The sequence below is a fragment of the Antrostomus carolinensis genome, unplaced genomic scaffold (assembly GCF_000700745.2).
Source record: "Antrostomus carolinensis isolate BGI_N321 unplaced genomic scaffold, ASM70074v2 scaffold568, whole genome shotgun sequence".
Lineage (NCBI taxonomy): Eukaryota > Metazoa > Chordata > Aves > Caprimulgiformes > Caprimulgidae > Antrostomus > Antrostomus carolinensis.
Window position 1 is genome coordinate 25,091 of NW_010330651.1, and position 13,595 is coordinate 38,685.

Consider the following 13,595-nt stretch of genomic DNA (forward strand, 5'->3'; position numbering starts at 1 on the left):
GCCTTGGTTGAATCCCCTCTGTATATTATGTTCATTTTTGACTCACACATCTCTAAACATAGCTGTGAAAGCATTTTAATTTATATCTTAAATTATATTCTGCAGACATTGTTTCTTTTTCTAATAAATCTCCTGAAGAATTTCCTACATAGGGAATTCAACATTATTGAATAGTGTCAGGTTAACAGTGCTGAGAGCTAAAGACAGATCCAGACAGAAATGTAGGTATCTAACTTACGTGGATCTTTATTTCAAATGGGATTTCATTAATTTTTAAATCAAGACAGCCTCAACAGTGCATTGTGAGCCACAATATTCTGCATCACTTTTCCAAACTGACAGATCTGAGACTTTCCCGTTGAGTTTGGCCTTCTGTTTTGGCTAGTGGAAGCTTGACAGAGAACTAGTTATTGAGCATCTTCAGCACCTTTGTCTCTAGAAAAGCCTCCTTAACCTAAGAACCACACCTGGGCTGCCCTCAGCCTGCCTGAGTACTAGCACCTGTAACAAGCAAAGTCCAGGACAAAGGGAGAGGTTTGGCACATAAGGAGCAGGGACTGAGGTGAGGTAAAGAAAAACAAGGGAACTAAGACATCTCCCATATTTTATCTGCATTTCACAGTCAAATCTTCACTGTCTTGAAGGAAAGTGAATAACATCTGCACTTGCCTTTGGCTCCAACATGTTAGGCATAGATACTCCTCTGTCCATTCTCATTCCAGGGACATGACCATCCGGAAGGGACTGCATCAGATACAGGTATACATCAGACACATAGGTTACACACACAGAGGGTAAAGGTACTCAAGTAGTGGTGAAAACAAAGGTGAATTTGCCCTAAGACTTCCTTCAAGTCTTAATATTTAATCTGACCATATGGATCATTGCCATGGCTACTCTTTACTACTTCTCTGAGGCATGCAGAGGGATCCTTCGATCCCCTCTGCCACCACAGCCTTCTGTCACTGCTAAGGCTGGTGATAGGTCCCCACTGAGCCTACCAACATCACTTCCCAGGTGGAGCTGGGGACCCCAAGAGAGTGGTGAGCCCTTTCCCATCCCAGTGACTAAGTAGGGTTCTTCTCTGGACAAATATGCAGAAGCATTAATTCAGCTCCCACCCAACAGGACACAAAGCACTCTTACATCTCTGGACTTGCCTTCCTGACATTTACTGTATCAGCTGAGGGTTTGTTTTTTTTTTTTTTTTCTCTCTACAATGGGAAATTTTTACTATGAACACAAACAGGGATAGGGTAAAAAGGTGCTGTTTTGACATGGAAGTACTGTTCCTAACGAAATAACATTTTGAGCACAAACATGGACAACTCCTCTTTCCTTCCATAATCTTATTATCTTTTCAATCGTCATTACTTTGATACACCATTAACGAAGTTATCCCAGTAATTAAATCCTTTCTTAAACTGCCACTTCATATTGTGACTGTGCTGAGGAGGAGCCAGCCAGATTCAAACCATTCTGGAAAAAACCCTGCATACAGGATTTATAGTAAAAGGGTTTATATTTGCAAGCACATCTCTCACTGGCTCATCTCTGATGGCAGCACTATAGGAAAGTATTGATCAGCCATCTTATCTGGAGAGCAAATTCCAGGGTAAAAATGAGGAGCTCAAGGCTCCTGCTATGGGAAAAAATTGTGTCCAGAAGAGACTTTCTATATGTCTCTGGGGTAAGTACTAGAGAGGCTGGAAATAAATCCACCCTCAGCTGTCCAGAGAGCACTAATTACAGATAGCTCATATATCAACAGACAGTGGATTTTACAGAGCAAGTCAAAGAACTGGTGTGAGCCATCTCAACCCAGCTCTGGGGAGGTAACAAAGAGGAATCTGAGGCTGTGCCTGTTTTTTTTTTTTATAAGAACCTACATTGGTTCTTATGTTTAAACATGCAGGAAAATCAAAGCTATTGTCTTAAGAAACCCTTCCCTGTAGCAGAAATTCAGACTTCAAGAAAATAGATGCTTTTAGTTCTGTTGTCAGTTGATTGATGAAAACCCGTACTCTACCTGGAAATCTGAAAAGCAAAAGAGAAATCTCATCAGCTTGGAGTGTGAAAGAACAGGAATCAAGTCCCAATCTACCAGATAATCCTTGTGTCTCTGGTCTACCTGATCTTTTAAAAATTCCACTCAATTCTCTAAGGCCAGCAACCTTCCTACTTTTAGATTTAGTAAAGAGGCAAACACTCCCAGTACTGCAGCCCTTTTCCTTTTGGGCTTCTCATCCAGAGAAATCAAGTCACTTTGGAAATATTAAAAGACACAAAACCACAATCAAGTGAATAAATAGCCAACTAAAACTCGAATGTGTAGAGTAGGATTCACCTCACCTAACCTTTGCCATCAGGTAGCTGTCTAGATTCCTCCACAGTTTATAGAGAGACACAAGCACCAACAGAAGATGCCTGATCATAGGGTATCTAAGGTAGCTGGGATCAATCTCACTTTGGAGATAACTAGCCCCTGTCTCTCTCTCTCTCTCTCAACTCAAATGATTTCAAAATGTTAACTCTCAAAGTTTCATAGCTTTCATAAATATTGTCAATTTTTATTAGGCAATGATTGATATCACATCATAAGTCATAATGAGCAATGGGGATTACAAGGCATCATCTTCCTTTCTTCACTGTGACACATTCTTTCAGACTGTGCAGTGGATGGTAATTTTCAGAGAAAAAAAACACCGTAACAGAACTCAGTACATATTCCTGATAATATATGTTACCTGCTTTCCATTTGCACCAATGCTAAAGCAGTCCCTTGCCATAAACAAGGCCCAGCAAAACACAGCAGATTTAGCAAAATGAACCCAAACATTTTAATAGGTATTTGCAGAGTTTGAGTTAATTGTTGAGTTTACCAGAGGAAGTTAAAATATACTGAGCAAATACAACGTGACCACAATCTTAAAATAAACCAGTGGAAATTATCAAATATCATAACATGTTCGGTAATGAAGTGGCATGTAAAAAAGCTCCTCAGCCTTACCTCTAACACCACCACTCACATCCCCATAACTGTTGTACTGCCCAAAATCTGTAGACACCGGCTGTAATAGGAAAAGAGGGACATGCACATAAAATCACAGTTCATGACTTCACAAGCTGGTTGGCATATGGGGAGAAATAAATTGCTGTAAGCCTTTTATTTCCTCCTAAGTTTTCAGAACGTTTCTTGCATTGTTTTCTTGCTTTTTTAACAATGTAGTTTGTGGGAAGGGAAATTACGTTTTGTCTGACTTCAGATGGTTTTACAAGAAACCTTGATCAAACTGAAAATCCAATACAGTGAATATGGAAATAAAGTACCATGGATAATTAAAGCCACCTTTCACTTCTCAAAATCATCAACTCCTTACCCTGTGAAGTCCATTTTTTCCATAGCCAGGGAGAGAAGAGGTTTTGGAGGCTGAAGCATGTGCTGTTGAATGAGGAAGGGAAAAGAATCTTTTACTGCAAAAATTCCATGGAAACTCAAAAACAAGAACATTTGAGGAATCAACTAGTATAAAAAACAGTTAAAAGAGCTAGGCATATATATAAAATCAACTGAGACACACTGACTTTAAGAAACTAACATCTCAGCTCCAAACTCATCACAATCTTCCATACATTCAGTAAGTTACATGCAGCTTTATCATGCCATGGTGGCAGGTCATCAAGAAGGGACACTGTCATTTTGCCAGGCTCAAAATCAAAGTGGTCTCTACCAAGTTGAACATAATGCTCAAAGATCAGACAACAGAGAAAATAACTTTTTAGTCTTTAGTGAGATAAAGTATTGCTGTGCACCTTATCATGGGACCAAAATAAAAGATAAGGAGAATCCAAGATCAGCAGTCTTTGACTGGGTAGGTTCCCTGTTAAGTCTCCCATGCAGGTCTTTTCACTTCCACTCTCCTGACACACATGGTTTATATATCATTATACCCTCTGAACCTTTCCTGAATTCCCTTTTTATCATTCCTACTGCAACTATTATTGCATTCATGCTTCCAGCTTCTGCTGCTGCACAAGCCAAGATACACATGGCCTGCACACTCCATTCTCTCTGTATTCACACGCTTCAGCTTGTCATTTTTTGCTACAAAGGAGAAAAGCCATTAGTTTTGGTTCTGTAACACTGTAATCAACAGACGTTTTGCTACTGACTTCAACAGAATGATCAGAATGGGCAGTGCTGAGGGAATGCAACAAATTTGAGAATTTGTCATTCTGATCCAAAATTATAGTTATCCTGGTACATGATGTGACGGGAGTCTGCGACTCCTCCTTTCATCTGAAATGAAGCTGAAATAAGGTGTCTGGGCACATTCAACTTAGCATTTGCACCGACCTCAGAAATTGCACAAGCAAGATAAAGGCAACGTGGAAATGTCAAGGGTGTGTTTTCAAATACAGACAAAAAGATGGATAAATAGAAAGATTATCAGCAAAATGATCAATAGCACCTCTACAGTTCATACAGCCCCTTCAGACAAGATCCTCCATATAAGAATGTAATTCTGGGGTTTTTACATGTTATGTTTACCACAGAAGGGCAGGGAATGCAGCACTTGAGGCACTGTTGTTGCCAGCAGTAAGCAGCTCTGGGAAAGGTATCACTGATTCCACAAAAGGCAACTGATGACTGCACTGATTATCAGTCCAAAGGGGGGATATACACATCCCCAGTAAAGGAGTCCTCCAACCTATGCTAAAGTGAATTAAAAATTCATAACCTCTGAGTTGAGCAGGTAGACTCTGGCCCTGTAAAAATTACAGATAGTGAAGGAGAGACACAGACATTCTCTCCAAGACCATAAATAGAGGCAACACACTTAGGCAACAGGGAACACAAGAAAATCTTAGTTTGCTTGGCAGCTGTTCCAGTGGATGACTCCAAAGAGACTCATCTTGGCTCTTCCTGGCTCAAAGTACAGCTGCTGTGCTGCAATGACCAGTGGATGAAAAGAGTGAAATAAAACACCCAAACCCTTCTCTGGAGATCTGAGAAGACCACAGATGTATGTCAAAATATGCAATGAGGTCAAGAATCTAAGCCACCAAAGTTGACTTTTGTGCTTTTACTCTGGAACAGAATAAACCCAACCAAAATGTCAGCCAAGGCCAAAACATGGGCTGTGTTTGGAATATGCAGCCCCACTGGTAAATGTTGCTGATGTTCTGTCCCTGGTAGGAGAGACAAAACAGTGATAAGAACCACCAGTTTAAGCAAAACGTGTTACTGTAATTAAATAATCCAGCCTATTAGCATGTGTGTGATGTGATAGTCAACCTCACTCCTCAGAATTGCCCGAAACTCCTCAACCTCATATTTCTTCCAATTAAAAAACAACCACAACACTCCTCCTCTCACCAAAACTAGCTAATGAATTAGGCCACTCTTTCAAGGGAGAGCACCACATATACACATATCAAGCTGTCGTCCCAGTGGTCTCTCTTCTGTTCATTATTAGCTTTATCACCTACATGAATTACCTGGAGAATCATAACGACTGGCAGAGAGGGCTGACCTATCACGACTCTCCTTTTCCATCTCTTCTTTCAATATCAATTGTCCCAGACCAGAGTTGAGCTATAAATGGCAATTAAAAAAAAAATACATCAATAAAATAAAGCTGATGGAGGCATTAGTAGAAATTGCTCACAGAAAACAAAGGTGCACTTTTTGGATGGTGCTCAGAAACAGTATGAAGACAAGCTTATAACCACCTTCATGAGCTGCTCCTCCTGCAGCTGCCGGCGTCTCTGTAGCTCCTCATCATCTTCCTCTCTTCCACTTGATCTGCGTCTCATGTCAGCTCCTGCTTCCATAAAACCACAGTACAGAGAGTGCTTTGTCTATCAGTTCAACCGCAGCTTGAAGATTTCAATGCTAGTTCAAAGCACTGGTCAGTTTGATTTACTGAATAAACAAAGTACTATTTTCTTGCAGATTCAAAAGACTTTTTCAAAACTCACTCTTAACAAAACTCACTCAGATAACCTGCCCTATGGCTATCAGGCTATAAAATTAACAAGAGTTAAATTGCATGTGGGTTTCCAACCAAACAACAGTCCTGGATACAAAAGCCATGAATCAATGTAATAAAAAAAAGGAGCTCAGACTGCTAGTTCTGGAAATATGGGGTTTAATAGCACCAGTAACTGTATCAGTGGCTGAAAACATAAAAGTTTGGTTTACATTTATACTTTTATCTAGACTCAGAAAAGCAATTATGAATTAGCATTTCAAATGGAAAATTGAACTATATTAATTTCCTAAATAGACACTCATATTTGGAACAAGGTATTATCCTTCGTCTAAAATGAAGCAAACAAATTTGAACCATTGGATAAAGCTAAAATTAATTAAGACACAGGCGTTCTACATTTTAGTTCCTTACTTTTTATTCAATAATCTTTATTTTCTTGAATATTCTTAAGAAGTAGTTCAATTTAGACATCAGGACACTTCCATGAATACACAGAATATGATATTGCTGCAAGCATTTAGACAGCAGCAGTATTTTTTTCTGCACAGGCTACATCCTGATGTAGTTATTCACCAACCCCATGATAGACAAACTCAGTGTTTTATCTGAATGAAAACTAAACTTTGCAACTAAAGTATCAGAAGGTTTATAGCAATTAAATGTTTTGTACAGCAGTGTTAAATTCATGGTAATTCGGAAAAAGAGAAAAAAATTATGTAGAAACTATTTGTTTGTATTTAATTATTTATTACTTTGGTGTCTTGAGTTCTTGCAAGACTTTTCAGTACAATAGCAGTAATACTATATTTTTTTTACAGTTGAGCTCATTCTAGCTCTGCAAGTATAATATCACACTCAGAAAATCAGACAATAAGCTGAAAACCCTGGGGCTTGTGGGTTTGTTTTGTAGCAATTCATCTTGTATGATGCCTTCTTATTTCTGAATAAAATACATCCATGAGCACATTTTTATCTTTACAGTTTCCAAACAGTTTCCAAACAGTCCTGTTTAGTTTCTCAGGTGTAACAACATCACCTGATAGCCAATATACAAAGCAGTTTTACTGGAAACAAGTAAAAACTGTTATCCACCAGCTAAAGTCTGAGCCGAGAGCCAAAATTGCCAACAAAGGCTCCCCCTTAGACATGTAACATAATAATGCTGTAGCTATCACAAGCATTGTCAGGAGAGTTTCAGGTGTGTAGATGTTATCACTGTGACTGCAATGTTTGTCAGGTTGAGATCCTATATAAAAAACATTTTCAAAAAATTGTCACTGCATATGCGGCCTTTTTCAATTGGCCATTGAGCTCTCCCACCCTGTGTCTCCTCTTCCAATACTTCTATGAAAATCCCATTGCATTGAAAACCATACACTCCTTCACAGACACCTGGAATAGGAACACCTTCAGTGTTTTTCAGGCATGACTTCATAAATGAACCAGGCTAAATAGCTTATTTTATGCTATGGGGGTCAATAAAAATTAACAGAGGAAAAAACCAACAAAACAAAACAACTTAAAAAATGGTGATGCACATGATTTAAAGAAAAGAAAACGAGATACCTGTAGTGCAACAACACAGAAGAAAAATACAAAGTCTGTATAAACAGTAACTCTGAAAATCAGGACTTTTTTTGTCCATTAACTGTTCCACTTCAGTCATTGCTTCTTGTTATGAAATTAGTCATGTGGTTGGAAGCAACAATATTTTCTGTGGAATATTTGCTATTAGCTTAGGACTAAAAGACTAAATAGACAATAACTGAAAGAAGTCAGGCTTGTGTGACAGACTACATTTTTTAACTTACTGCACAGGAGTGCAAAGAATTTGTCTATGGGTTAATATCTGTGTGATCAATTCCAAAGCCCTTTAGCAAAACCTCTTCTACTCAGTGCTATTGAATAGTTTTAAATTCAGAGACACTCAGAGGTCTCACCAGAAGAACTGCACTTTGTGGTGAACACCTGGAGAGGACACAATCTTCATCATCCATTTTTACAGCTCCAGTATTAATCTACTTTGATTATTAGTACCTTTTAAGCCTCATGGCTTGTATCATTTTCATTTTGCATACCTATGGCCGCAAGGGAGGGAGGACCTGGCCAGTGGTCTGTCTCAATCTTTGGTATCTCGTTGGGTGCTGGTGCATGAGCTGCTGGGAACTTGGAGGACTTGATGATATCCTCGGAGGACTTGCTCTGTGCTGCCAAAGCAGCTGCATCTAGATGGCAATCAGGGAACTTAGCTATGTAATAATCTGTATCAATATAAAGGTCTTCCTCATTTTGGCGAAAGTTTATACTTTACAAGAAGTTCATTTTCAAAAGCAAATATTTTGTTTTGCTTTTCTAATTGTAATTTGAAGCAAAGTAATGTCTTTTTCTTGCCAACAGATTGGAATCAAACCTTCCTCTGCTGTCTCATTCCCACCCCCAAATTAGCCCCAAATCAACTCTGGATTTTACTAGGGTTGCACAGTGTTAGAATGATTAGTCAAGAATAAGAAAAATCAATCTAACAGTATTTGCCAATATCACCTAAGGACAGCCAATTATTCATGAAGATTAAACCAGATTCATATACTGATCTGTCTTCCCTCTAGGGCAAGAAAACAAATAGTTCAGAGGAACAACACTAATTTTAACTCTACTGATGCTAATTATTTCCTATGTTTTTGTGAAAAGCTGCAAAACAAACAAAAAAAGAAATCTGAAACAAATACATTTATTTAACCAGAGGATTTTTTTCTGCTGCATGCCCTTGCTTATTAGCATGCAGTAGTAGCAAAAGCAGATGTGAATTTATTAATAAATACTAGACTCCATTCAGATCAACTTGGCAAGGAAAGCTACTTGCAATGAAATGAACCTCACCAATAAAATATCTCAGCAGTAGGGCATCCACTTAAGATTCCAGTCTAAGCCAAAGTCTCTTAAAAGCATGTCAGGATGTGCATTATGGCTTTCACTTCTTGACATTAAAATCCAACAGGATGCAGTTTACATTAAAACCAGCCTTAACTACCTCTTATCTGTGAACAGTTACGTCAAATCTCCTTCTCTTATACGAAGGAAGCTATTGTATCAGAAGCAAGATTCTGAACCTTTTTTTTCCCTTTTCTCTTTTTTTTTTTTTTTCTTAAACAGAAAGACATCTGTTAACAAAGTGAAGCACTGTGTTGCTCATCCAACATGTTCAGGGTTGTTTAGGAACATCAGTATTAGATACCATTCAGAATTCTGAGCATTTTATGATTGGGAAGTTCTAAGCATAATTGCAGGTATGGAGGAAGCTGGTCAGAGTTTACAAAAGCATGACTTCAAACAGTACTTACGTATTAGAATTGATGATGTCAGTGGTTAAACATTCACAAGTTAATGGGAGGTGAGGAGATACATTTAAACCATAAAAATAAACAAAAATAATGTTAAGACTTTTTCAAAAAAATGAGCATATGGTTTGAAATTTAAAAAAGAAAGAGGAAAAAAAACCTGATGTAATACCCCAGAGGTGTTATTTGTAATGCTCGCTCCTGACTACAGAATGGAGTTCCCAGGCTTTCCTAATCATCTCCGCTCAGTGGCTCTCAGTCAACTGTTCATCTAAACCCTGTAAGGACTGCTAATCTGTTATTTAACCTTAAATACATTTCATTGGATAAAGAGTCTGCAAAGGGATGCAAACTCAAAGTCTTTAAAAAGTGGAGCCATCCATCTTTCATCACGACATAAAAAACATCTCCTATTCAAAGTTTTCTGTGCACGGCATAGAAAGATGTGGACGGAAGAGTGAACACACTCTGTTATAACCAGGACCTCACTCTGAAGTACTAAAGCCTGGCAAGGTGGTGGGCTTCTGCCAGCATTGTCATTTCATCATTGTTGCTGTAACAACATCTACATCAAAAAGATTAGAGCACTAACACTGCTATCCAACTCAGAATCCAAACTTCTGGAAAAACAAGTACACCATACTACCTGAGCCATACCACACAACTTCTGAATCAAATTAGCCACATCAGAGCTAAGTCACCTGTATTATCTTCAATAATTAAAGATTCTTATTTAAAGCCACAGGTACATTTGGAATTCCAGTCTGATAATAACATCTCCAACTTTGCTGTTGAAACAAATTATTGTACTTTGCCTGTTTAAAATAAGGATATTTCATTAAGTTCCTGTCAGAAAAGTCTGTTGTTAGTCCATTTTACCATGAGCAGTACTTGTATTCTGAAAATATAAACTTGAAGAAGTGAAATACAAAAAGGCATCATCGTGCTAAAGAGACAGCAAAATCCCATTTAATGGCAATTTCGCCATTAATATCAATGTGGCCAAGATTCAAACTATATGAGTCAAATGAAACAACATGCTTTAAAATAATCACTTAGCAGGACATGCAATAACAGCTGTGTCAGGCTTGGACTACTGAATTTTAGTGCTTACAAAGTAAACACTGAACAGCTTTCACTGGTCTGTGTGCCTTTTAACAGTTGACATTCCAGTTTTGCAATAAAAAGAGAAAGATCATTTACCATGCTGTTTGTAGATTGGTGGTTTTCTATAAATGTTGACACCTTGATCTGTGAAAATGAGAAACAGAAAAATGTGAATATGAAAACTACTTCAGATGCAGATAAAGATTACTCCAACACTAAAACAATAGACAGACCAAATCGAGGATGTAGCACAAGAAAAAGCCAGAAAGCTATTTCTAGTATTACACAAAATCAGATTATTTAAAGAAAAGAAAACATAAGAACAAGTGAAAAGTCAAAGACATGTGGCATGAAGTCCTTTGGAGCTGATTCTGCAACACGTGGATGAATCCAAGTCATGAACCGTTCATTTTAAACATTCAGATTATCAGTGGAATAAAAGTTAGAGAGGAAATGCAAACAAGCAGGACACTTCAGTGGTGAAGATACAAGCCATTTGGGGAAATCTACCCCAAATAACTTTTGTAGAAAATTGTGCTTCAGTCATATCAGCTCAATTTTCTTTCCAGCTGACCGACTGGATTGAGCAGAGGAGAATGCAGTGAGCCTACAATTCACTTCAAAATCCAGAGAACAAAATAGCTGCCTAATACACTGTTTTGAACAGTTAACAACAGCCACGCTTCAGCGAGTCAAAGGGATGCTTTGTGCAGTGTTAACTAAAACACGACTACCTCTCATACCATGGGGAAAGATTTTATTGCTTTTTTTTGTATATTTTTTGTTTTTAAATGTAAGATCCACCACATTGCACATTATCAATGTAAATCCGAATAAAAACACTTCCTGGACCTCTAATGCAGTAAATCTACAGCATGCCTAAAAGATACCGTATTTTTACAAATAACGATCTAAGATGGGAACCAATTTGTTCTAAACTACATCACCACCCAAGCCAAAACTTCGTGTACAAAAGTTAATCTAAAATCAGTGCTATAGTGCAAAATCTGTCAAAATCTTATTAGAAGACCAAAAAGAGATACTGGGAACAAGAAAATTAATGTCAGAAACCCATTTTTCAACTTCATACTGCCTTAAAAAGTTTCCATTTACATTAGAATGAAAGATGAAAAAGCATTTTAGAACTACATGCTGTGAACTGCAGATCCAATTAAGTGCTACAGCAGACAAGTTAGTCCTTGGCATTAAGCAAAGCTAAACCTAGAAATCTGTGGAAACAGAGGCAAATGTTACTCTGCAGAACTCTACATCCTTGACCAAACAGGCAAATTCATTGCACACAAAGACACTGAGGTATTTCATTCTTGTTAGTGATCTGTTACGGCTACCTGATCAGCAAATAGGTATAAACATTACAGGGCTAGTCATGCAGTACTTTTGCGCACACCTATACCAGAAAGCTCTAAGGAGGACAGGAACACAGGAACACAGCTCCTTCTGTGGCTGCACGGCGCCAGCTGAAGAGGACAGCTCTCCCACCACACTAGAGATTATTACTCAGAGCTATTCATGCAAGTGTGCTTTAGCTTACGCAAGTCAGCGTGAGCCAGGTTAGCTTAAGCAGTTAAAACAGCCTACCTTAGCCAAGCCAGGTCACACTGACTGAAAAAGAAGTTCCCACAAACAGTTTATCTGCCAGATCTAAGGAAAGGAAGAAGAGCAGTAACCTCTGGCAGTGCGAAGGGATACTACACTAAAGGGAACCTGAAGAATAACTGGATGTAATAAGGCTTTCAGCTAGCACTGATGCAATCAGAAGATGCATGTCCACAATCATAGGGACATACATCCTCATCCCATCAAAATCCAAGATCTTCTTAGAGGCTGGAGAACTCTGCAGCTCACTTCAAAACAGGCTGCCCTTTACAGAGAGGGCATCCTAAGGCACACATATCCTGCAGGTGGATCTGCAGGTCTCTCTAAGGACACCAAGCCATTACACAAAATAAGGAAAGAAACATCCTCATCTGCTTTAAAAAAAATTAAAATAAAATAAAAGGAACACTAAATTAGAACTGCTGGGTTCAAGATCAAAACAAGTTACACCAATCTCAATGAACAACAGATGTAATGGCTCACTAGTCTACTCTTTCCTGCATGCCACTGTGAATCAAAACCAACTCCTCCTAACCAACCATAACTTCGCAGAGTTATGCTGGTGCTCAGCTGGTGCACAACTGGGAGAAAAATCAAGCCTTACATAGCTCATATCCAGCTCACAGGCCATCAACAGACCCTGAAAACCAAGACATTCTAACAGTGAAACACCAGCACAGGTAAAAGTGACAATGAACACTCCCCATTTCTTAATGCACTACTCCTCTCAGCAAGCCCAAGAGCAGTTACAAACGCTGAAGGTGCACCCCATGGTAAACAGTGTGAAACGATGGAGACAAGACAAAAGTTAGAAAGGCTACATTCTACACTGTGACAGGACACCGAGACACATACAGTGCCAGCTCCTACCTGGAACATGGAAATGTTTAGGGGCCTGAGCGTAAGTTGGAGTGAGAGGGCGGCTGTCGGGCCGATAAGGGACAGGGGAGTTCCGACCGCTGGACGGCTCATTGCCTCCAATGAAAGAATGGAGAAAACAAAATGAGAAAAGGGAGAGCAATAAAAAAAAGCAAGCCCAATCAAACCCAAACAAAATCGGTGGAACCAAAACTTCCAGGAAGAAAATAAGTTGAACCAAAAGCATAAATACAAACAATAACGAGGACTGGTAGCCTTGGTGACTTTTTTTTTTTTTTTTTTCCTGATATTCCTGCGGAGACAAAAAATTATGTTCAGGCTGGAGTTGAGGTTTGAGCAGCTCAGACTCATTCTGACAGCATGCAGGCAGGAGCTGTGTGCTCGCAGCTGGAGATTAGATGGGCAGCATGGAAAAGAAGAATGGAAGGTTACTCGGCAATGATTTAGTACAGAGATTGATATTTGGAGTTAAAAGTTGCAGGCACATAGTACAGTTGTTGATAAGCAAACCCAAAATGAAACCGACTCCCAAGCAGAGAGAAGCAGATGCTGGCAGTTACTACAGTTCCCTAAACCAAAAGCGTACAGAAGCTACAGATGGAAAATAGCTGTTAGGTCACTTGTCCCCTATCAAAAGGCGTAACTGTTCTATACACAC

At 38.8% G+C, this 13,595-nt stretch overlaps 1 protein-coding gene across 10 annotated transcripts in view; it reads right to left on the reverse strand.

The window, feature by feature from the left end:
- Positions 1 to 13,595, reverse strand: part of ABLIM1 (actin binding LIM protein 1) — a 76,222-nt gene that overhangs the window by 4,284 nt on the left and 58,343 nt on the right. For 3 of the 10 annotated variants that reach the window (XM_029086204.1, XM_029086198.1, XM_010172952.2), the window contains 8 exons: positions 10,538 to 10,585; positions 8,078 to 8,218; positions 5,737 to 5,828; positions 5,494 to 5,599; positions 3,381 to 3,442; positions 3,011 to 3,071; positions 2,030 to 2,037; positions 670 to 744 (listed from right to left, as the gene is read on the reverse strand). In XM_029086204.1, the coding sequence (XP_028942037.1) occupies positions 670 to 744; positions 2,030 to 2,037; positions 3,011 to 3,071; positions 3,381 to 3,442; positions 5,494 to 5,599; positions 5,737 to 5,828; positions 8,078 to 8,218; positions 10,538 to 10,585 (593 nt within the window). Of the gene's footprint in view, positions 1 to 669; positions 745 to 2,029; positions 2,038 to 3,010; positions 3,072 to 3,380; positions 3,443 to 5,493; positions 5,600 to 5,736; positions 5,829 to 8,077; positions 8,225 to 10,537; positions 10,586 to 12,928; positions 13,034 to 13,595 lie in introns of all 10 variants that reach the window. The other 7 variants (XM_029086205.1, XM_029086199.1, XM_029086197.1 and 4 more) reach the window with 4 other exon arrangements.